General features: G+C 41.3%; 1 protein-coding gene across 1 annotated transcript in view; it reads left to right on the top strand.

Annotated features, from left to right (window-relative positions):
* The window catches only part of syn2b (synapsin IIb), a gene marked incomplete at both ends in the record, with an annotated part of 105,188 nt that overhangs the window by 38,987 nt on the left and 42,198 nt on the right, over nucleotides 1-24,003 (top strand). The window contains 2 exons of the mRNA XM_080421365.1: nucleotides 21,965-22,022; nucleotides 23,615-23,706. Of these exons, the coding sequence (XP_080277491.1) occupies nucleotides 21,965-22,022; nucleotides 23,615-23,706 (150 nt within the window). The remainder of the gene's footprint in view (nucleotides 1-21,964; nucleotides 22,023-23,614; nucleotides 23,707-24,003) is intronic.

Below are 24,003 nucleotides of genomic sequence, written 5' to 3'. Positions count from 1 at the left end.
TCAGGCTGCTGAATGACAATGAAATTGAATTCCGTGACCGGGTGGTTTACCAGGCTATAAAGTACCTACCTACCTACCTGTAATGCCTTATTGGACATGCATGCATGTGTTATGGTATGCACCAGACATCTAACATTGTCATTAATACTGAAGCAAGTAAAACCATTGCTTAGTGTTTGAAAAATCTACAGAATTTGAATGCCAAACATTTTCAATCCACCAGTCTAAAGTACAAAATGTCTGTTGTTGTATACTTTCAAACTCTCTAAGTCTGATATTACTAAGATAGCTCTCTTGTAGCAAATGCAAATGCAGCCGTCTAGTACACTTTGTTCATGCTAGTAGGTCACCAGTCCTACTATACTGTAGTCTCTGTCTGTCTCTCTCCAGTCTCGCGTAGCCAGACAACTATTCCACAATCTCAGAATGCTATATAGAGTCTGGAACTACACCTCCTGAAATCCGAGAGAGGAAACTGGCACTTCCGTTCTTTACATTTTATTTTTTAACATCCATTTCTGCTAAGCAGCAAGCTAAATATACTTAGATGATTTTGATTTATATTAGGATAAATTTGCGCGACGGGAAAGACGAATCGGAAGTGAGGCTTCACATCCGGTTTATATGTTAATCATGATCAGAGCTTCCGAGTCCCAGACTGTATGACCGGAAACATTTGAAAATTGTGTGAGGCAACGTCTGGCCACGCGAGACTAGAGACTATAGTCTCTCTCTCTCTCTCTCTCTCTCTCTCTCTCTCTCTTTTTCTCTGCTGTCTGTCTGTCTCTCTCTCTCTCTCTTTTTCTCTGCTGTCTGTCTGTCTCTCTCTCTCTCTCTTCCTCTCTTTTTCTCTCTCTTCCTCTCTTTTTCTCTTCTGTCTGTCTGTCTCTCTCTCTCTCTCCCTCTCCCTCTCTCTATCCCTATCTATCTAAATCTTTGTCATTCTCGTTGTGTAATTAAATGCCATGCTTCAGCAATGTCACGACAAGCAGGCAATGTAGACAATGGACCGGATCAAACAAATGTTCCACACAAGAGCGTGCAAACACAGTTACATGGGAGAACTGCTAAAACTAACAGAAACAATAAGCGAAGTGATGACAGCTTTGCAGATAGTAATTATGTAGCACTGTGCAGGTACAAAGTGATTTAAAAGTACTGACATAGTTCATGTACTGTAACTGTTGACAAAGCTACACTCAGCCTTACAATACTCTTGTGTGTGTGCGTGCGTGCGTGCTTGCGTGCGTCCGTGCATTTTTGGCTACTGTAAGGTAAGGTTAAGCTTTACAATATTGTTCCCCAGGGGCAAATTGGTTTGCAACAGCATTAAAAAAAAACTATTGAACAAAATAAACATAGAAATACATACACACATATAAACAAATATACTATTATTATTTATTGAAACGAGTTGGAGTGAGTCCATCAGACAGACGTGCTGATAAAGCACACAGCAGGACATACATACTATGTCCAGACAGAGCAACTGTCTGCAATGAGTCACCTGCAGACAGCTGCTTTCTCTCAGCCCACCTACAGTCCAAGAGAGAAAGGCTCTCAGCTTGTCTTCCACCTCACTACCCAGACAAATATCAGACGTGAGATTTTGGCAGGGGCCATCCAGTAACTCTAGAATGACAAATGTTCTTGTTGATCTACAGCAGACGTTCTCAAACATGTCAAAGACCCTGAAATTGGTGTGTATCCCCCGCCTATCTACAAGCTCACAACCAGTCGCAATTTTCGAATATGTATAAATAAAATATGGTTAAAGTGGTTAAACTGATTTTGATATTACTAACCAATTTTGCTGGGGACCCACTGGAAACCCCTTTAGGGTCCATGGTGGTCCCTGGACCCCAAAATGAGAACCACTGATGTACAGGATTAAATTAGGGATGTCCACTCATCGTCGATTAATCGATTAAATCGGTAAGTTTAGGCTTAGACGACCAAGACTGTTGGTTGAAACATCTTTTTTTCTTTAATGCTTTTTAAACACTAGCTGTCACCCCTTAATTCTGACAGTAAAATGTTCGGTCACAGAGAACACAATTTTAGAGATATGTTGATTAAATCAAATAATTATTTCGTTGCTACGAATAGAATTTCTTTAGTTGAGGACAGTCCATGCGAGAAATGATTTTCATTATGTTGATATCGTCTAGTAATGTGAACATAATAATGCTTGATTGATGTTACAAAGGTAACCGCGGCACAAGTCTCATTTTCAGAAGCTTGCTGCACGACTGCAGCACTGCACCATGCACCCCGGGAGGAAATAATTGGGTTTCCTGTACTGAATATGCTGGGGAGGACATGTGACACTATAAATCTCCGTCAACTACCTCAATAAATAAAACATACTTGGGGGACTATGAAGCCAAATGACCTTTAAAACTGAGAACACAACACAGTATTGTAGCTGCAGGTTGTATGTTTTGACAGGCCATATATCTTAATTCTGCAGAGAAAGGGGTGAAAGTAGCACTTAAAATATAATAGAAGCTTCTGTTCGTGAACACATTCTCACTCATAGAAGTATAGATTTGTGAGCCTATATCCTGCCGTCAGCCTGGCACGTCAATCAACTCTATTTACACAAGCACAATCAAACAGTATTATATATAGGCTATCTTCTACGGTGTCAATCTACAAAACAGACACCTCCTTAAGGCCTTTACTCTTACTCTGACACTTTACACTTCCTAGAATCTTTCTCCTATTACTATTCACTTTAACCAATCATTTCACAATCACCAGGTACCACCAGCAATCACATGCAGGCCTTTCAACATTAATTTTGTCGCTGTTTGAGGAAACCTGTAGATCAGCTATTTTCACAACTTTTGTGTGACACTCTTCTTTGATAGGTAGGGCTTTCATTGACGAAAATACATACAAAGTTTAAATATGGAGATACGGTTTCTATCCGACAGCAACGATTTGCAACAGCCTCAGAGGGCCCTTTGGCAACAGAGGTGTCGACCCCTGAAACTTTTTTGAGAGCCTGAACATCTGCACCCCCCCCCCCCACACGCACACACACACACACACACACACACACACACACACACACACACACACACACACACACACACACACACACACACACACACACACACACACACACAAACACACAGCATCCCCACCCGCTCCAACTGGTGCAGCTGAATTGCATCTGAATAAAATTGATGATTTCCTCACTATAGGCTCCAAGGTACAGTATGTGAGGGAGGTATCTTATAACGATTGCATCTGAATAAAATTGATGATTTCCTCACTATAGGCTCCAAGGTACAGTATGTGAGGGAGGTATCTTATAACGATGTACCCCCCCCCCCCCTCCCCAAAATGTATAATAAAAAAATAACAGCATTTAAATGTATGACCGAGGTTATTTCATTTCATTGTATTTTTTATTAAATTTTCACTTCAGTTTAGTTTTAATAGCTTTAGCTTTTCTAGCTTTCGAGTTTTAGTTTAGTTTTAGCGTTAGTTTCAGTTTTTTATTGTAACATGGGGTAGTCGGGGCGAGATTCAAAAAGGTCCCAAAATAATTAGCAGATCTACAAGCTCAGGCTTATATGACATTTTAGAGGTTTGGGTCGCTGCGGTGCAAACCTACGTTGCACCGCGATCCGACTCATGGCGACAAGGTTTGTTTGGGTCTGTTGTTATGCTGACACCATATTTGGGTGTAGCTGCAGTGGGAACTCCATATATGGTTATATCTGAGACATAGCAAACTCTATATATGGTTATGTCTGAGTCATAGTCCGCCGGCCGGCCCCGGCCCGCCCGCACAACCAATAGCCAATTTCAATATCGGATCGACAAAGATAAAAAGAAAATCTGTGATTTTAGTTTTGTAACGTTTTTGTTTTGTTTGTAAAGCCTTGTTTTCAGTTAACTAAAATGTTTTGTCTATTAAATGTTTTGCTATTTCATTCATCTTAGTAATAACCCTGTTCCTTACTAGGCCTGGTAGCCCCCCAAACAGCATTTAAATGTATGACAAAGAGGGAACTCTGGCCCATTAAGTGCTTGAAAATTCTCTGTCAGCCAGCGCACTTCATTATCCAGGAGTCATGTACATTTCACTGTGTGTAAAAGAAAACCTTTATAATACAACGAGAACAAGCAAGGAGCAAAGTGAGAGCAGTTAAAACACACACACACACACACACACACACACACACACACACACACACACACACACACACACACACACACACACACTCTGCTAGTGAGAATCAGTGAAGCTTCACAGAGCGAATACACCCCTGTTGTTGACTTCAGATTCCCTGGATGGACCATTTTAAATGAAGCAGATTGTCATTCATTTGTAACACACAAACTGTGTGTGTGTGTGTGTGTGTGTGTGTGTGTGTGTGTGTGTGTGTGTGTGTGTGTGTGTGTGTGTGTGTGTGTGTGTGTGTGTGTGTGTGTGTGTGTGTGTGTGTGTGTGTGTGTGTGTGTGTGTGTGCCCGCGTGCGTGACACATACATGTTAGCTCTGTTTGGAACCTCACCCTCGGAGCTATAGCGGAGGGTGAGGTTCCAAACGGAGGTAACAGGATGTATGCATGGTATAGCATATCCTGATCTGATCAGATGTGAATCTTTTGCACTATGCATATTCATTCAATCAACAACAAGTCCTACAGTACGTGCATAAAAGAGACACCCCTGAGCTGATGGGGTTAGCAACAAAGGAGTAAGTAAAGGGTGATTTATACTTAGCGCCAGTGTTGAGCAGATCAGTATAAATAAAGTCTATGGTATAAATAGATAAGGTATAAATCAGGTATTAGAGATCAAGGACAAGTGCAAAGGAGAGGAAGAAGGGCCGATAGAGGTATAGCGGCCCACAGAGGAAGAGGGGCTCATGGAGGAAGATGGTGGTAGTTTAGCTCAAAGTTGAAGACAAAGCGTCAAGCTTTCAGATGAAATCCATGCCACAGTTAGGTAAATGATGCATGGAACTGAAAGGATTCTATTAAACAAGAAACTAATGTGGCGTTTATTCCTATCATGTAATACATAAACTCCCAGCAGGATGTGTGTTCAATCACTTGAAGACTCTCTCGTTTACAAGGCCTCTGTGAATACTGTACATGCCTCCCTTTCTGCTCAAAGGAGGGAGAGCCTACTTTCTGTTGTTGTCCTCCATATACAGCACTTTGGCAAATTTGTATTGTTGTAAATATGCTATATAAATAAAGTTTGATTTGATTTATACTCCTTACAAGCCAGGATCATAACACAACTCAGCAATGTACACGATTACCCTTAAGTCCTCAAACTTTGATCATTTTGATCAAAGCAAAATTCTCCAAGGTGGTGGTGGCGGCATAAACTTACCAAGCAAAATCTGTTCAGGTCATTGAGCATCAGATATGTACATTTTTAAAGGTGTTTTCCTAAACAGGCTTTGTTCTCCTAACACCTTGAGCACTCTGGAGTCTGGATTTTCATATTAGTAGTGCACAAGTGTAGCTGGGTGATGCAGACACACGACGGGAGGTGTGAATTCATGGGAGAACTGCCTTCCTTCCTTTAGGGCAGAGACGAGAGATAATGGCAGGAGATGTTACAGGCGTCTGTGCTGCTGTTGAATAATTCAGGGGACATCCTCACCTGAGGATGAAAAGAAAATGACAAAGCAGCACTGATTTGAAGATTCGCATTATGCTCACGTTCATTCAGTGTGACCAGTCGGAACAAGGGGTTCTTCAAGGTCACATGACAAATACATGAGTGAGTTAACATATGTACAGTCTATCAAAAATTGTCTTACAATAAATGCACAGAATCTCTGTACGTACGTCTGTAGTTCGACTGTAGACCGACTTCAAATTCGGCACACGCGTCGCAGACGACCCGAGGGAGTTGAGTGCACCGCGCCGAGTCGCTCGGATTGGTGGTTGTCCAGAACCGCCGATCGCCAGTTGTCCAGAACCACTGATCACCAGCACACCATAGCAGGCTGCCCTGATATGGTCTGCTGGTGAGGAAACGTTGTAATCTAGGCCACCCCACCAGGCAGTGTTGAAGGCACTGGATCCTTTGTATCCTAATTGGCCACCATTATGTCCAGTTTTTCGTATTGTGTGCCCATATAAGCCATTTACCACCACAGTCACACATTTAATTGGATTGACAATTACTGTCTCAAGGGAATCGGAAAGACCATACAAGAGCCGAGGAATGGGCCATAAAACAACAACAACAATGTTGTAATCACTTCATCCTCTGCAGCTATTATTCTGTGCATTTAATTATATTCTGTGCATTATGGTATTATATTGCACTGCAGTAATGTGCCAGACCTTGTGAGGTAGCTGAGTGGATCATACTGGCTCACCAAAATTGTGTAGGTGTCTATTCTACTGGATGGTGTCTGTAGCCAAGACAGTCAATGAGGCAGTTCCTCTGGAGGCCCAAGAGGGTCTGGGCGGGGCTGGGAGAGCCAGACTGTAGCGCGAGCAGTGCCCTCCAATGACTGACACTGATACATTGGGCTTTCTGACAGTTGGACAGTCCCATTAAAGCAACTGAAAATGTTGATTGCGTTATGTAAATGATACCTTCATACCTGCAACAGATTTTACACAGGTTTTGAAGCAAAGGTCACAATCCACAGTTCAAACAACTATCCAAGCTCATGAAACATTGCTTGTTTACTGCTGCCACAACATGTCTGTGTATCTTCTTCTTCTATACTCTTTTCTTTAGCTGTCAACAGGAATCTCTGAGGAAGCAGTGCAAACTGTGCTCGTGGTTCAGTTAAGCCTGCATCGTACAACGTGTCAAGCACCAAAAATAGACGATATACAATACAACGTGCACAGCATGTTTCTTTTTCAAGTGTTTTCTAAAATAGCGAACAAACTATATTTGACCTTATCCTCTCTCTCTCTCTCTCTCTTTTGAATTTTTGTCTTCCCCACTCTATGCTGTCTTCCCCACTCTATATAAAATTGTACCTTACAAATGGCAGCAATGTTGTATGCTTTTCACTTTTGTTTTCTATTACATGCCCATGACGTTCATGTTCCTATGGCCTAACACATAATTTGGAAGCTGACCATGACCAGACACACCAGACAGCTCTTAATCAAAGCTCAGTTTCATCTAATCTTCTCTGGGGTGGATGAGTTAGCAAGAAACAGAGGTGAAAGACAAATGGGAAAAGGTTTTCCTCGGTTAAGTCGTCTCATTCTGCTTCAGAATACAAATGCATCTCGCCGGTGGGATTTCTCTATTTCCTTTCAAAATGCCCATGAATAAGAGCTTGCTCTTTGATGTTTTGTGGCGGAAGGCAAGGCTGTTGGTAGAACAAATAACCCAGGAAAATCAATATGCTTCTTTGTTGTTTGAATATTACATGGTTTTAAAAACATACTGTTTCTGTCTTAGGGATCTTTCTGGCAATAGAAGATGAAAATGCTCTTCACTTCCCATGCATGAATGAAGATAAATTGATGTCTTTGCACTAGAGCACTTTAGGAGAGTGAGCATTGAGAGAGAGAGACACGCACACACGTACGTACGCACCACGCACGCACGTACGCACACACAGACAGACAGACAGACATAATGAGAGAGACAGAGAGAGAGACAGAGAGAGACAGAGAGAGACGGCAACAGAGACACACATAGAGAGAGAGAGAGAGAAAGAGAGAAAGAGAGAGAGAGAGAGAGAGATACTATGCCCTGAACAGTGTGACATCCTTTGTGGACGACAGATGTGCATGATTGCTCCATCACAGATAATGACCTTTCTGGCTGCAGTACCCTCATAAAACATCTTTAGCTTCAGAAGGACATGTCACGGTGACTCATGCTTAATCGTCTTTGGCATTTCGTCATCACCTTTTGATGGCACAGTGCTTTAGATGAGGGAGGGTATATTTATTTATTTTGGACAATCATTTATAGGCATCTCTTTTAATACACGCTTGATAGACAGATGAAAACAGAGGGGAGCATAGAAGCTGAGTCAATGTTCTGTGCAGAACATGCATTTGTGGTGTTCGGATTTGTACTGTAACTAGACGCGACGCAATTCTGGGAAATTGCAAAGTGTGGTTGCGCCGACGCCGGTCGCAGGTCGCCGCCGCCGGGACTTGAGGAATACGCTTGGAGGAATACCGTCGGAGGCCGCGCGACATGCCATTCGAATTTGGTGCTGATTCGATCCTGCGTTCTTGATACATGGCGTTTTGATTTTAAGAAATAGGTAGGGCTGTAGTACTCGAGACCGGTCTCGGTCTCGAGACCGGTCTCGAGACCGCTTTTTGATTTACTCGGTCTTGTCTCGGTCTCGCCCATAATTTGACTCGGTCTTGTCTCGGTCTCGCCCATAATTTCACTCGGTCTTGACTCGGACTCGGACTAAGGGACTCGGGACTCTGCCCCCACCGAGTCCACTCGAGTCCAAGACCAAGTCACTACAATGCAATGAAATAATTTTATTATACCCATATTATGAGGAGCCTATTCACATTAACATTCTAAGAGAGCTGTCTGGCACTTATGGCTGTCTTGGAGCGCATCATCTCGTGGTTGACAGCGCAGCAGCAGCAGCAGAACACACTCTGCCATGTCCCTCTAGTTTATATTATTTTTAAATTATTTCCACTAACAGCGCAAGCTTTCCAGGTGTTTATTTATTTATTTATTGTGTGTTCACTGTGTAGCCTGTGGTTGTTTTAATAAACGAGATTCTCTAAAGATGATTAGAGACGGCTTTCAGTAAGGTTTCCTTGCGCACATTATTGATTGCCCGTGGCTGACAGCGCGTGTGCGCATCTAATCACAAAACCCGAGGCTTGATCAACAGAAAAATATAGATTAATACATTTGACAAAATACAGCGAAATCCCAAAATTATTAGTCTTAATATCCAGTAAGCAATAGAAATGAACTGCAAACAAATTCAAAGTTATAGGCTATCAATATCACACAAAAGTAGAGAGAAGCTGTGATCTCACCTCACAAACAAATGGACAAGAAATAAATAATCCTTTTGCAAACAACATCCATGTTCTGTTTGTTTGTCAACAATGATCTAAATGGAAAGTTTATTTCAGCTATGTGACAGTTTGACATAGTTTTAGCAATTTTTGCTGTGCAGTACAGTCCTTGTTTAAGTTCATTGCCTTCACCTGTTGTTCTGCTGTGCGCAACAGGGCATATCTCCGCCAGGCCAGGTTTACCTACCTAGGCCATGAAATTCATAGGCAGTCATCGTAGCCAATTAGAATGAAATATGCTAAAACTGACTCATGTACTGATACAGAACCGTCGCTGTTGGGTGGAAACCTTGTATGTTCCTTTTTTTTATTATTATTTAAAAACTGGTGAAAATAGCCAATCTACAAGCTTCAATTATTAATAATTAAGAAATATTATATTTTAAATAGTGCAAAATTAACTAAAGTCATTGTTAGTGCAAGTTCAATCACATTTAATTTGAATGAAAATAATTTGTGGGGAAAATACATAAAATCTGTGAATCTAATGTGATTCATATGACCCCTACTTCAGTCAGTGAAGTCCAGGGCTGAATGTGACAAATATTGAGACCAATATAACTTAGTACAAATATTGGTCATTTGCCAATATGGGTTATATTACACAGATAGTTATACTATTCTTGTACTATATTAAAATAAAATGATCCTTAACCTTCAAATTAAATTCATTATGTCCGTGGACTTTAAAAAAAATGCCCTGGCATTTGGCCTTTGTGCCCTAGAAAATGACAAAAGGCCAAGTGGCCTTGCCCCTGGCCTAAAATGATGAAATTCCAGGCCTGGTCACAATGCGTCATGGGACGCATTGTGAGCTTGTAGATCTGCTTTTAAAAAAAAAATATATATAACTACTGTAGCCTGTTATTATGACGTTTACATATTTTAAAACTGAAGATGCAAACGCATATTGAATGACAGTGCGTTTAAATCGAATGTCTCACCAGTGTTTGAAACACTGATTCATTGCTGGGGTGTGAGACTTGGTTGGTCAATAACTTTACCATTCACATGTAATTCAGTCATTAAAGTAGCACATATCGATGTGCTATGTAATGATGGCTCCTTGTCATTAAAGGGGAGTATTTTTCATTGTTCTGTCTGTAAGGAACATTAATGTGTAATGATGATAATGGCTCATTGGTCAATTTGGTCATTGTTGTTTGGTCTAGGTTTGCCATTGAGATGTAATTAATTCAGTAAAAATAACTAAATAGCTAATTGCTCTGCCATTCATTAAAAGATGCAAAGAATGTTTTAAATGTCAAAATAAAAACAAAACAAAACTAGAAAAAGTGCTCCTCGGAGCACAGGTCTCCGCCAGGTCAGGTAGGTTATTGTTGCTTCCTGGTGGCACTATAACAGGCCAATGTGAAAAGGGCGGCATTTCTTCCTCTCTAGTGGGAATGTGTGTGGAAAATTTCACGGAAATCGCATGCTGCGTTCATGATTTGAGGCATTTTGTTCCAAACTGATCTATCCTGCAAACTTTGGAAGCTAATGTTAGCAAATTAGGATGCAATATGAAATATCGGACACATCCGTCTTGATCACATGACTATAGAGATACTGTGTACTGATTTGCGTGATTTTTGGATAGAATCTGAAGGAGTAATAGCAACAAATTTGTTTTACAAAAGTCAGCCTCCTGGTGGCGCTCTAACAGGCAAATGTGAAAAATGCAGGGCAAGGGTTTTTCCTTGGCCTCTAGGGAGTGTGCAAAGTTTCCTGTGGCCTGTCATAGCGCCACCATGAGGCTGATTTGAACATTTTCTATAAAAAAAAAAAAAAAAAAAAAAAATCTGGTCTCGGTCTTGACTCGGTCTCGCCTCCGGTCGGTCTCGGCCTCGACTCGGTCTCGCCTCCCGTCGGACTCGGTCTTGACTCGGACTCGACCCCCTCCCTGGCCTCTCGGACTCGGTCTTGACTCGGACTCGCCCCCCCTCGGACTTGGTACTGACTTGGACTCGCTTTAGGTGGTCTCGACTACAGCCCTAGAAATAGGCCCCTCCCACTAAAAAAATAGGCCCCTCCCACAAATGTAGCGGGCCAATGACATCGTCCTGTAACTCCTGAGATCACCTGCTTTTCATTTTGAGAGGAGTGATCCCCCCAAAAATCATGTTTTTGCATCAAACGGTTACGTTTTGCGCAGTTGTGAAGCCCCCTATGGATCAAAGTGGAAATGCTTTTGGGGATTTGTTGACTAAACCACCCTTGATATGTGATTCAAATTTGGGATCGATTGGACGTTTTGTTTGTGATTTTTGGCATTTTTGGTAAAACGGGCCCCTCCCACTAACTTTGGAAGCCAATTACGGACGAACGGTAAGGACTATCAAGATGCCGTTTGGATATATTCATCTCATGGGTCCAGAGATGACGTGTACCGATTTTTGTGAGATTTGGACAAAATCTGTAGGAAAAGGTGCAAAAAGTGTGTTTTGAAGAAAATTCAAAATGGCGGAAAATCTATCCTGACGCAAATGGGCGTGGCCTATATGGGGAGTTGCGTCATGACCCAAGGAATCCAGGGAAAAAGAAATTTTGATTTTACGACCTACGGTTCAAGAGTTATAGGCCAAAACGTAAAGGGGGCTGTTATAGCGCCACCATGTGGCCGATTAGTGTAATTATTTTATCAATAATTTCGGACTAAATTAGGAACCTCCCCTCCAAATCTGGTAACTCTAGCTCTTACGGTTTCTGAGAAAAAAATACTTGAATTTGAGCTTTTTCACTTTTTCATTAAAGTGGATGGGGATATTTAATGCACTAATAAATCAATATCAATAAAACTATGCAACCAATCTCTTAGCAAAATACAAGCGCACGATTCCCGATGAAGCCGGTCATTTTGACATATGGCACGACATTGGGGGATAAAAACTGTGGGAGGAGAGACGATCTAAACTATTGTTTATCTCCATATAATAATAACTAGACGCGTCGCAATTCTGGGAAATTGCAAAGTGTGGTTGCGCCGACGCCGGTCGCAGGTTGCCGCCGCCTGGACTTGAGGAATATGCTTGGAGGAATACCGTCGGAGGCCGCGTGACGTGCCATTCGAATTTGGTGCTGATTGGATCCTGTGTTCGTGATACATGGCGTTTTGATTTGAAGATATAGGCCCCTCCCACTAAAATAAATAAGCCCCTCCCACAAATGTAGCGGGCCAATGACATCGTCATGTCACTCCTGAGATCACCTGCTTTTCAATTTGAGAGGAGTGATCCCCCCAAAAATCATGTTTTTGCATCAAACGGTTATGTTTTGCACAGTTGTGGCGCCCCCTATGGGTCAAAGTGGAAATGCTTTTGGGGATTCGTTGAGTAAACCACCCTCGACATGTGATTCAAATTTGGGATCGATTGGACGTTTCGTTCGTGATTTTTGGCATTTTTGGTAAAACGGGCTCCTCCCGTTAACTTTGGAAGCCAATTACGGACGAACGGTAAGGACTATCAAAATGCCGTTTGGATAGGTTTATCGCATGGGTCCATAGATGACCTGTACCGATTTGTGTGAGATTTGGACAAAATTTGTAGGAAAAGGAGCAAAAAGTGTGTTTTGAAGAAAATTCAAAATGGCGGAAAATCTATCCAGACGCAAATGGGCGTGGCCTATATGGGGAGATGCGTAGTGACCCAAGGAATCCAGGGAAAAAGACATTTTGATTTTACGACCTACGGTTCAAGAGTTATAGGCCAAAACGTAAAGGGCACTGTTATAGCGCCACCATGTGGCCGATTAGTGTAATTTTTTTTCCAATAATTTCGGACAAAATTATGAACCTCCCTTCCAAATGTGGTAACTCTAGCTCTTACGGTTTCTGAGAAAAAAATACTTGAATTTGAGTTTTTTCACTTTTACATTAAAGCGGATGGGGAAATTTAATGCACTAATAAATCAATATCAATTAAACTATTTAACCAATCTCTTAGCAAAATACAAGCGCACGATTCCAGGTCAAGACGGTCATTTTGAGATATGGCACAACATTGGGGAATAAAAACTGTGGGAGGAGATGCGGTCCAAAGTATTGTTTATCTAGAAAGAATAAAGAGTATAGAGTACTATAGTCTGGTTGCCCTGTTAGGGCAACCACACTAACTAGACGCGTCGCAATTATGGGAAATTGCAAAGTGTGGTTGCGCCGACGCCGGTCGCCCCCTCCGGGACTTGAGGAATACGCTTGGAGGAATACCGTCGGAGGCCGCGCGACGTGCCATTCGAATTTGGTGCTGATTGGATCCTGCGTTCGTGATACATGGCGTTTTGATTTTAAGAAATAGACCCCTCCCACTAAATAAATAGGCCCCTCCCACAAATATAGCGGGCCAATGACATCGTCCTGTAACTCCTGAGATCACCTGCTTTTCATTTTGAGAGGAGTGATCCCCCCAAAAATCATGTTTTTGCATCAAACGGTTACGTTTTGCGCAGTTGTGGCGCCCCCTATGGATCAAAGTGGAAATGCTTTTGGGGATTTGTTGAGTAAACCACACTTGACATGTGATTCAAATTTGGGATTGACTGGACGTTTTGTTCGTGATTTGTGGGCTTTTTTGTAAAACGGGCCCCTCCCGCTAACTTTGGAAGCCATTTACGGACGAACGGTATGGACTATCAAAATTCTGTTTAGGTCCAGATTATCGCATGGGTCCAGAGATCATGTGTACCGATTTTTGTGAGATTTGGAAAAAATCTGTAGGAAAAGGTGCAAAAAGTGTGTTTTGAAGAAAATTCAAAATGGCGGAAAATCTATCCAGACGCAAATGGGCGTGGCCTATATGGGGAGATGCGTCGTGACCCAAGGAATTCAGGTGAAAATAAATTTTGATTTTACGACCTACGGTTCAAGAGTTATAGGCCAAAACGTAAAGGGGGCTGTTATAGCGCCACCATGTGGCCGATTAGTGTAATTATTTTTTTAATAATTTCGGACTAAATTATGAACCTCCCCTCCAAATGTGGTAACTCTAGCTCTTACGGTTTCTGAGAAAAAAATACTTGAATTTGAGTTTTTTCACTTTTACATTAAAGCGGATGGGGAAATTTAATGCACTAATAAATCAATATCAATTAAACTATTTAACCAATCTCTTAGCAAAATACAAGCGCACGATTCCAGGTCAAGACGGTCATTTTGAGATATGGCACAACATTGGGGGATAAAAACTGTGGGAGGAGATGCGGTCTAAAGTATTGTTTATCTAGAAAGAAGAATAAAGTTCATCAAGTACTATAGTCTGGTTGCCCTGTTAGGGCAACCACACTAATAAAGTGCGAGGATTACTATAGTCTGGTTGCCCTGTTAGGGCAACCACACTAATTAGTAATTACACCCTGGGATAGTAAGGGTTTAGTGTAAACCAGTGCAGGCTGTATCCACGACTATAGATCAAGAATCAAAGCTACTTTCTGCCACATTATTGATGAATATAATGCCTGGGGTTAGCCAGAAGATAATACAGCAGAAATTATTTTACATCAATAATATATGGATTTCCTTCTTCTACACTGGTTATTTTGTCCATCTATCTTGAGCTCTCGGATAAACGTTTATCCATCTCTCTCTACTGTATGTCCCCCTTTGCCTATTACTCTCTCTCTCTCTCTCTCTCTCTCTCTCTCTCTCTCTCTCTCTCTCTCCTCTCTCCCTCTCTCTCGTTCCCCCGCATTGACTGAATGAGCTTAATCTGTACAGGATTTGGTTGGTGTCTGAGTGTCCATTGATCAATAATGCAGTGGGATTGGATCAAATGACCCGGGACTAATGGAGTCACCAGAACCCTGGCCAGATGCAGCCTACAGTAAATAGAGTTTGACCTGAGCTATTTTCACTGGCGGCCATGTTAGCTCCGCGAACCTCATACACATCTGTTGCTAAGTAACTGTTGAATGAACATCAGCTGACCTTTAGCATTCTGGGCATATCAACAACGCAATAGAGACTATAGGCTTACTATAGGCTATTTCCCGAAGAAGTTGTCAATTTGCCACGTACTAACAGTAGGCTTACAGTGCAATCTCAGATCAAATCTTTCCATGGCTCTATTCCATAGTCTAAATAGCACTCTGATTTAGGTCCCTTTCACATGCTGTTTTTGTAACATCTTGAGGAGAATGACCTCACACAATTTAACGTAATTTAATTTCTGCTCTACCTCTGACATTTGTTATTGTGTGTTTCCTGTTCACGATTAAGGATGCGTCATTTTCCAAGCGCCCTCTGTTCCCTGCAGTTAATCTCACATGCCTCTGCTCCAGCTACTGAAGTCATGGATCAGAGAGAATGCATCCATTGACTTCACCTTTATCTTAGTCTCACAGGCCAGGCTGACTCATATACACTCTGAGCTATTCTCAACGGCCAAGGGGATAGATCGTTAAGCCTAATTTATGCTCCATCGTATGACATTGACGCACGCCGGAAATAGCCGATCTACTAGCTCGCAACGCATGGCACCCATGATGTGCTGTGAGCTTGTAGACCTGCTGTTTTCGACGAAGTACCGTATAAATCAGGCATTAGAGAGAAAGAAAAGGGGGGGATAGTTAAAATCCCAGTATCACCCACACCTTGCCTTAAAGAAAGAAACAAAGCCATTTACACCTGCCTTTGTCCCACTATAACTTACGGTAAATTGTTTCTGCCATGACACACTGGCTGGCAATTTGGGATTTGTTATCAAATCACACACCCCCACCCTCTGTCCCTAGATATATTTGGCAGGAGGCTGTTTAAGAAGGTGTAAATTGTAAACTGATAAGATGTTGAGTATGAATATAACAAATGATGACATTTAGCATACACTGCTATCATTTTATGTTGCACAATAAACACATAGCTGTATGTGTGTAGCAGAGTACCTCAGCCTGAAGCCCAAAAAGTTAATACTGTATATGTCCCCAGGCCAAGGGGGTTTTCCATCTACCTTAAGCGGTAGATGTTTGGTTTCGCTGGGAGACCTGGGAGGGGGTCTCTCAGGGTTCATTGAGGGGGGTTCCCAATGGACACGTACAGGTCTGTAACTCTCTGACAGTGTACAAATGGAACCAAATGGACCCTTACCCATGTGTACACTCTCAGAGTTGTGGGGGTCTTTGAAATTTAAAAGTTTCAAAAACCACTACATATCTGATAGTAACTTATTTAGATGGAATTAAACATGACAGCTACCTCAGCATCCTCCCTGTAGAAGTGGATCGGTATTCTGAGTGTATAACGAACCTGTGCACTGCAGCACTGTGTGAGCGTGCCACGCCTGGTTTGTGGTGTGTTGTGGCATCCTACCCTCACAGATGTTCACTTCTGATGCTAATGAATAAATCACACTAATAAGCCATATGCCTTGCTGCTGTGCCGTGAGGTTAAGCGTGATGAGTTGAGTTACAACTTTAATGGATGGACATGGAGCTAAAGATGCTTGCGGCATACATCCAAGTTACAGTAAATGTCAGATCATGGCACAGGGATGGAAAAAACTGTTTCATACCTTTGGTAGGCCTAATGGCTGTGCTGACGATGGAGAGATATTCTTTGATCAATTTAAAGCAGTGGTTCTCAAAATGTTTAAAGGGATAGTTCACCCCCAAAATTACTTTTTTTCTATCGATTAGTCACCCCATGGAGCCTTGAATTCATGAATATTTTTTATTTTTTGTCGCATTCCTAAGCCAATAATTTGATGACCTGCAGTGGTTCCGGTAGGAGACACAAAGAGTCTCCTTTGTGTATCCTACCGGAACCACTGCCTACCGGTCCGCTGGTCATCAAAGTATTGGCTTAGGAATGCGACAAAAACAAAAAAAATATCCATGAATTCAAGTCTCCATGGAGTGACTAATCGAAGTAATGTTTTGGGTGAACTATCCCTTTTATGTCAATGACCCCCAAATTGATGTATGTATTTGGCTGCGGCCCCCCATCTGAAAATATTTTTTGCCTGGGACCCCCATAAGATATTTATCAAGATTGTTCAAATTAAAATGATTCAAAAATAACGGATCTACAAGATCACAATGTGTCGATGCTACACGCATTGTGAGCTTGTAGATCGTCTATTTTAGCCGAAAAATTTAATATGGCTTCAATGTTTAACTGTTCCTCATTTTGCTCAGGAGGACCCCTGGCTGCCGGTCCCCGGACCCCACTTTGAGAACCAGTCCTTCAAAGTGTTCATTTGGTAAAAGGAATTTCACAAGGGCAATTAGTCTGCAGGCTGTGTTCCATTTCATCTGGCCGTCTGTTTAGCTCAGGGGGACAGGGATTACTTGTCACTCGGGTTAGTTGTCAGGGTGCTCAGTGTTGTAAAGTAACATTTACTCAAGTACTGTATACTTAAGTACAATTTTGAGGTATTTTTACTTTCCTGGAGTATTTCCAGTTTTCAGTACTTTTACTTCTACTACTCCACTACATCTCAGAGGCAAATATTGTACTTTTACTCCACTACAATTATTTGAAAACTTTAGTTACTAGTTACTTTGTAGATTTTGATTATTATTACAAAACATACATTAACCACTTCAGCCCTATACATTTCGGCCATTTAAAAATCGCAGCTCTACTAGCTCACAATGCATTGCGGTGCAAGTGAGCTTGTAGATCTGCTATTTTCAAAACATTTGTATACATTTGAAAACTTGTGAAATGGGACCTTCTGCATAAGTACTTTCTACCCTTTACCCCGAAACAATAGGTTGGGAATTGATTTAATGAAACAATCACCTGTGCGTCCACTCTCAATGTTGGTAAACAAATAATTGGTCTATATATTCCAAACCAAACCAGGGGGCGCTGTTTCGGCATTAATGTTGGAGCCATTGTCAGTGGAATTGCGTTGCTAGGGAACATATTGGGTCCAAGTCGATTTCCTGTCAGCTACTGATATTCACAAAGTAAACACTGCAACAGGAAATAAAACATTCAGAATGTTTATCTTGTCAAGTGTGAAAAGGTTCAGCCTTGAGGAGAGATCCGTTTCTGTCAGCCTCAGGCAAAGGTTGTGCGCGGTAAGAAGCTGTTTTGTTTTTCATGACCCAAAGTAAAGATTTAGTCAAAATGTGTTTTTCAGTTCTGAACTTGGGCAAGGTGAGCATTGCAACAGTAAGCTAAACATGTTTTTGCTTGTTCCTGCAGGCGAGCAGACAATTGTTAGCTCGGCCTTAACAATAACTTTCCCATTGAGGAGAGTTGTCATACATACTCCTAAAGGCTTACAAGGTGAAACAATTCCTCTAATTGGTGAGGTGTTACAAATGAAAATAACTGGTAAAAGAAACGGAGCTGTGTAGATTTAAGGCTTCAGCATACTCCAACTGTGTTCGTTTATAGTATGCTGCAGGCTTGCAGCCTTTAGTTATTAGGTTAATGGTCATGTGTGACCATGTTCTTTTTTGTTGCTCTGTTTGAATGGTGTGCTTGTTCTACATAATATGATTTTGAAATGCCTTTCTGCTTAATGAAAACCTTCACACTTGGTGCTACTGTAAATATATTTTGATGGCAATGCTTTTGTACTTTTACTCGAGTAACTGTTGGAAAACGGGATTTTAACTTTTGCTACTTTTAACAGAGTAGCCTATTTCTACATTGTGGTATTGTAAATTTTTACTTAATGAACCCTATTGTTTCTATTCTGGGCATGTCATAATAGGCGAACATTTGGCGAAAATAGTATATAGGTGATTTAAAAAAGGTATTTAGGTGAAGTAAAACAAATCTACTTCTTCCACCACTGAGGTCAAGTTCAAAGTTAAAATGGATGGGTGGATTTTCATGAAACTTTGTGCAAATGTGCAGTAGGTTGCCCCAGTGATTATGATTCACTCTTGGACAAACATGTCAAGGTCAAGGTTACAATCAGTGGCATTATCAAAATTACATAATTACATAATCACAAGCCCTCTTTGTGTGGACCCCAGGAAGACTAGCTGGTTGCTATGGCACCAGCTAATGGGGATCCTTTATAAAAATCATTTACAAAAAAATCAAATCTCTCAGGTGGAAATGGCATATTGTAACACTGCATAGCACTGGCATTGGTCTGTACTGAAATGTAGGGTTATATATTCCAGCCTCACCTTAAGGCGTAAACTAGAAATACTGCATCTTGCATGTATGCCTCCGCCAACCAATGGTGGTCCCCAGGTGACAGGAAGTGACAATTTAAGGACTTTTAAGACCTTTTTAATACCAAAGAAAAAATATATACCATTACTGCATCAAAAGCAATTAACAAACTGTGTCAAACATTGGCCAAATTGTCAAATAATATAATAAAGAGGCAAACATTGTGGTGTATATTCTCACAATATTTATCAGTGGAACCAAGTCAAACCAAATTGAATGCCTCAACTCCTACATTCCAACTGCTTATCTGGGTGTGGGGGTCCCCAGTTCAAATATGATTATTTTGGGGGGTCACGGTCTGAAAAGGTTGAGAACCACTGTCATATTGTACAGTATACAGTGAATGAAGAAATCACATGTGTGAGGTCGCAGTGACCTTGACCTTTGACCACCGATGTCTAATCAGTTCATCCTTGAGTTCCAGTGGATGTTTATCTCAAATGTCATGACATTCCCTCAAGGCGTTCCTGAGATATCACATTCACGATAATTGGGACAGACACGAAGTCCTAGTGACCTTACCTTTGACCTTTGACCACCTACTTCTAACCAGTGTTGATTTCGTCGACTAAAACTATGACGAAAAATGTTCGTCGACTAAATAAAAACTAAGCTATGGTGACTTAAACTAAGACTAAATATATTAACAATTTAGTCAACAAATAAAAACTAGACTAAAATGTCAGGGAGGGACTAGTGGAGAAGAGATCCAGTAGAACTAAGAAGTCATTTTATGTTTGGTTGTGCTCGGGTGTTGCACTCTGAAAATAGCAGATCTACAAGCTCACAACGCGTCGCACTGGGACGGGTTGTGAGCTTGTAGATCGGCTATTTTCAGCATGCAACCAAGTGTAAAATCAACCATTACAACGCCATCAAGGCCTACCAAAATACATTTTAGTCGACTAAATCGACTGTAGATTTAGTCGACTAAAATCTTATAACATGTAGTCGACTAAAACTAGACAAAAACTAAAACATTAAAATATAGCTAAAACTAAATGGAATTTTATTCAAAAGACTATGATTAAAAGAAAACAAAAAACTAAATTTGCTGTCAGAATCAACACTGCTTCTAACCAGTTCATCCTTGAGTCCAAGTGGATATTTGTTAGCCTGGCATGGCCAGACTAATATCACTGCGTAGATATTAGTCTGTGTGGAACCTGCATTTCCAAGGGGCGGATACAAAAAAAATGGTGATAAACCCGCCCCATATTTGCATACTGGGCCCTGATTGGTGCCCCACAACTTCGGGGGCAGCGAAATCCAATCACAACCGAGTGGGGCCGACTAATCTGCCGAGGGCTTCTATTTTTTTGTTTGCACTGGCAGATTCGTCTGGTTTCCAGGCTAGTTATTTGTGCCACATGTCATTGGCACAAATTCACAAGGTTGGGGGGTTATGGACGGATGGACAGAGGGATGGACAACCCAGAAACATAATGCCTCTGGCCATGGCTATGTGCATGTGTTTCTGTCAAGCTGTGTATGTGGCCATTTCTGTCTGTCTGTACCTTCATGCCCCTTTTATCTATTTTTGTCTTGCTCTCTGTCTTCTCTCTGCCTTTGTATGTCTCTCTAGATACTCTACAAGACTGCACATAATACTGTTATTGTGTTCTTTCATCATTCGTACTACAAGGGTACATAATATCACTGTCTTAATGGAGATTTAACAGCATTACTGTCCATTAGCTACCCAGCTGGGGCGTTCAAGTATTGCTGCATTGATCTACTGTACTCTATTGGAGTTTGTCTGTAAAGCCTGGTTTGTATTTCCTCGTAAGACGAAGTCGCGCGCCGAAAATAGCCGATCTACAACCTCGACAACGTGTCGCATTATCGTATGATGGAACAATTAATTCTATCAATTAAGCATAAAAGGTACTACTGAGCATCCATTTTCTTTTCTAAATGTCTTCCATGGCAAACTTATGTCCAGTAGAGGGCAGCACATACCAGGAACAGCCGCGGGTAACTCAAATCTTTATGGAAGTTAAAAGGATGTGATACCTTGTAGTCATTCAAGAGGAACTTGTGACTCAGGAACAGTTTTCTCTTGCTCTGTGTACTGGTAACAGCGGATTGATGGTTGTATGGATATAAATGGATGGATGGATGGATAGATGGATGGGGAAAGTTTGACATAAGGATTTACTATAAAATGTGATTTCTATATGAATGAATGAAGTACACTATAGAGCACACAACAGACACATTATATTTTTTTGTGTGGAGAAATAACTTACTCTTTGATTACTGACTGGATCTATGTATTTCTGTTAGTCCCAGCTGGTCTCATACTGTAGAAAGGAGCATCAGAAAACCTGTGCACAGCATGACAGGCGGCAGCCTGCTGTGTACCAAACTCCTGCCAAACAGCCAGGGAGCATGCTGGGACATTCTACTAGAGCCCAGGGAAAGAGGGCAATAGAGTGATATAGAATGAGAAACAATGTGGGATTCAAACAGGCTTTTTTAGCCTTTCCTGAGGCTGCCACACTCTCTCTGTGTGTGTGTGTGTGTGTGTGTGTGTGTGTGTGTGTGTGTGTGTGTGTGTGTGTGTGTGTGTGTGTGTGTGTGTGTGTGTGTGTGTGTGTGTGTGTGTGTGTGTGTGTGTGTGTGTGTGTGTGTGTGTGTGTGTGTGTGTGTGTGTGTGTGTGAGAGATTATCCTGCCTTTGTGTGTGTCAGTAAGTCAGAGTTTATAAATAATATTTTCTTAACATTATTTTAAAGTGACTTTTAACCATGCTTCTCTTCTCTTCTCTTCCAGGGCCAAAGTATTCCGGGGTAAAAAGGTCCTTGGGGACTATGACATCAGAGTGGAACAGGTATGACACTTTACAGTATTATTATAATACACCTGTGATGTGACAGAAGCCCTGAAGGTTGAACGAGGCCTGATGTTCAAACTCAAAGTGAATTCATATAGAAATGGAAGTTTACAAAGACAAACTGACAGACAGTTTTGCACGAATAAAGCCTGATTTATGCTTCGCCGTACAACGGTTTTGTACGCCAAAATCGTCTACGGTATCTACAAGCTCAGAACGTGTCACATCTGCAATGAGTTATGAGCTTGTAGATTGCCTATTTTCGGTGCATGTCACCATTGTACGACAAAGCATAAAAAAATCCCTGTTACTCTGCTTATTAGCAGTTTAAAGCAGATTAATAACCCCTACCTGCTCTCAGTTCCACAGTTTTTTAATTTTTTATTTAACCTTTATTTAATTAAGGAAGCACCTCTTTTTCAATGGTGCCCTGCCGAGATTACAAATACAAAATCAAAGCAAAAGACGAAAATAAACAAATGCCATGAAAATGTTAAGATATCACATGACCTCAGTTGAAACACATTTCCCAGTTATTATTATCCTTAATTTAACCACAGACATCACTTTGAGATTGACATCACATTATGCAAGTGAGCCTGGCAGAGATAGCAGCATACAAAAAGCACCTAAGGCAGCACAACATAACACAGCAATGGATAAAACTGTACAAAAGACAACATTAAAAAATCAACAAGATGTAAGCTGTCCCGGGTGAGTCCAGTCTGAGTGCCAGCTGAAGTTTATTCCGTGTCTGAGGGGCACTGCATGTAAAAGGAGTTCTAAGTCATGAGCTATCTGAAGGAAGTGCTGGGGGACAACATACTCCTGTGAGAGGGTGTTGAGTTCCTATGGAGTGAAGTATGATACGCTCATTGCGCTGGTAAAATGCCTAGAAGGGCTTTATAAATTATAAACAAGAAATGCCTAGAAGGGCTTTATAAATAAACAAGTAATGCTGGTCCTTCCTTACAGAAAGAGAGTGCCAACAAAGTTTGTAAAGGATGCAGTGACAGATACAGATTCCAATACAAAAAGTATCTGTGAAATTACCTACATGGGTCTTAAAGGCGAGTTTCTCATCAGCCCAAATGCCCAAATCTTTATAATTGTAACCCTGTCAATTTGGACATGATTATTTATAAGTGCATACCTGGAGATAATAAGAAATGACTTTTCACGATCATAAAAATAACATACAGTATTGTATATTTGGTCTTCATAGCATTTTATGCAAGTTTGAGTTGAACAAGAGGTGACCAGTGTTTAAACAGAATGAGGATAAAACTTTTTCCCCCCCATTTTCTTTTAGTTTTTTCCTAATGTTTTGTATAATCTGCATAAAAGTGAACATCAGCCACTTACTGTAAGCCTCTCTTTTCTGGGCATGTCATACAATTCTGCAGAAATAGGTGAACATTCTGCAAAATAGCTGTCAGCCCGACATGAGAACCTTTTACAATGACAGAGAATGATGGTAGCTTCTTCTATGTATTCCAAGCTGAATGCCTGTATACATTATACCTGCTTGTACTGGGAATAAGCTGAAACCTGAACATTTACAACAAATACCTGCTTTGTGTCTCCAGGCTGAATTTTCGGAGATTAATCTGATCTCTCACTCCAATGGGACCTGCAATGTGGACATGCAGGTCATCAGGAATGGGACCAAAGTGGTCAGGTCAGTAAGGACGAACATACACATACACACACACACACACACACGCACACACGCAATGCAGAACCCTTGGCAAGCAATAATAGAAATAACACTACACAACACACACGCACACGCAAGAACATGCATACACATACGAATGACACACCCAATGACGCAAATGCACCGCAAACCTCAACGCCACAGACCGATGTTCTGGACGAATGCTCTGGCAGTGATTACGCAAGACTGTAAAAGCCACTGTTCACCAACTAACAAAGCCAACAGGAAATGAACAGGGCACCCACCGTCTGATCAGTG

This window comes from Gymnoscopelus braueri, assembly GCF_963280865.1.
Source record: "Gymnoscopelus braueri genome assembly, chromosome: 3".
NCBI lineage: Eukaryota > Metazoa > Chordata > Actinopteri > Myctophiformes > Myctophidae > Gymnoscopelus > Gymnoscopelus braueri.
This window is presented reverse-complemented; position numbering and strand designations above follow the sequence as displayed.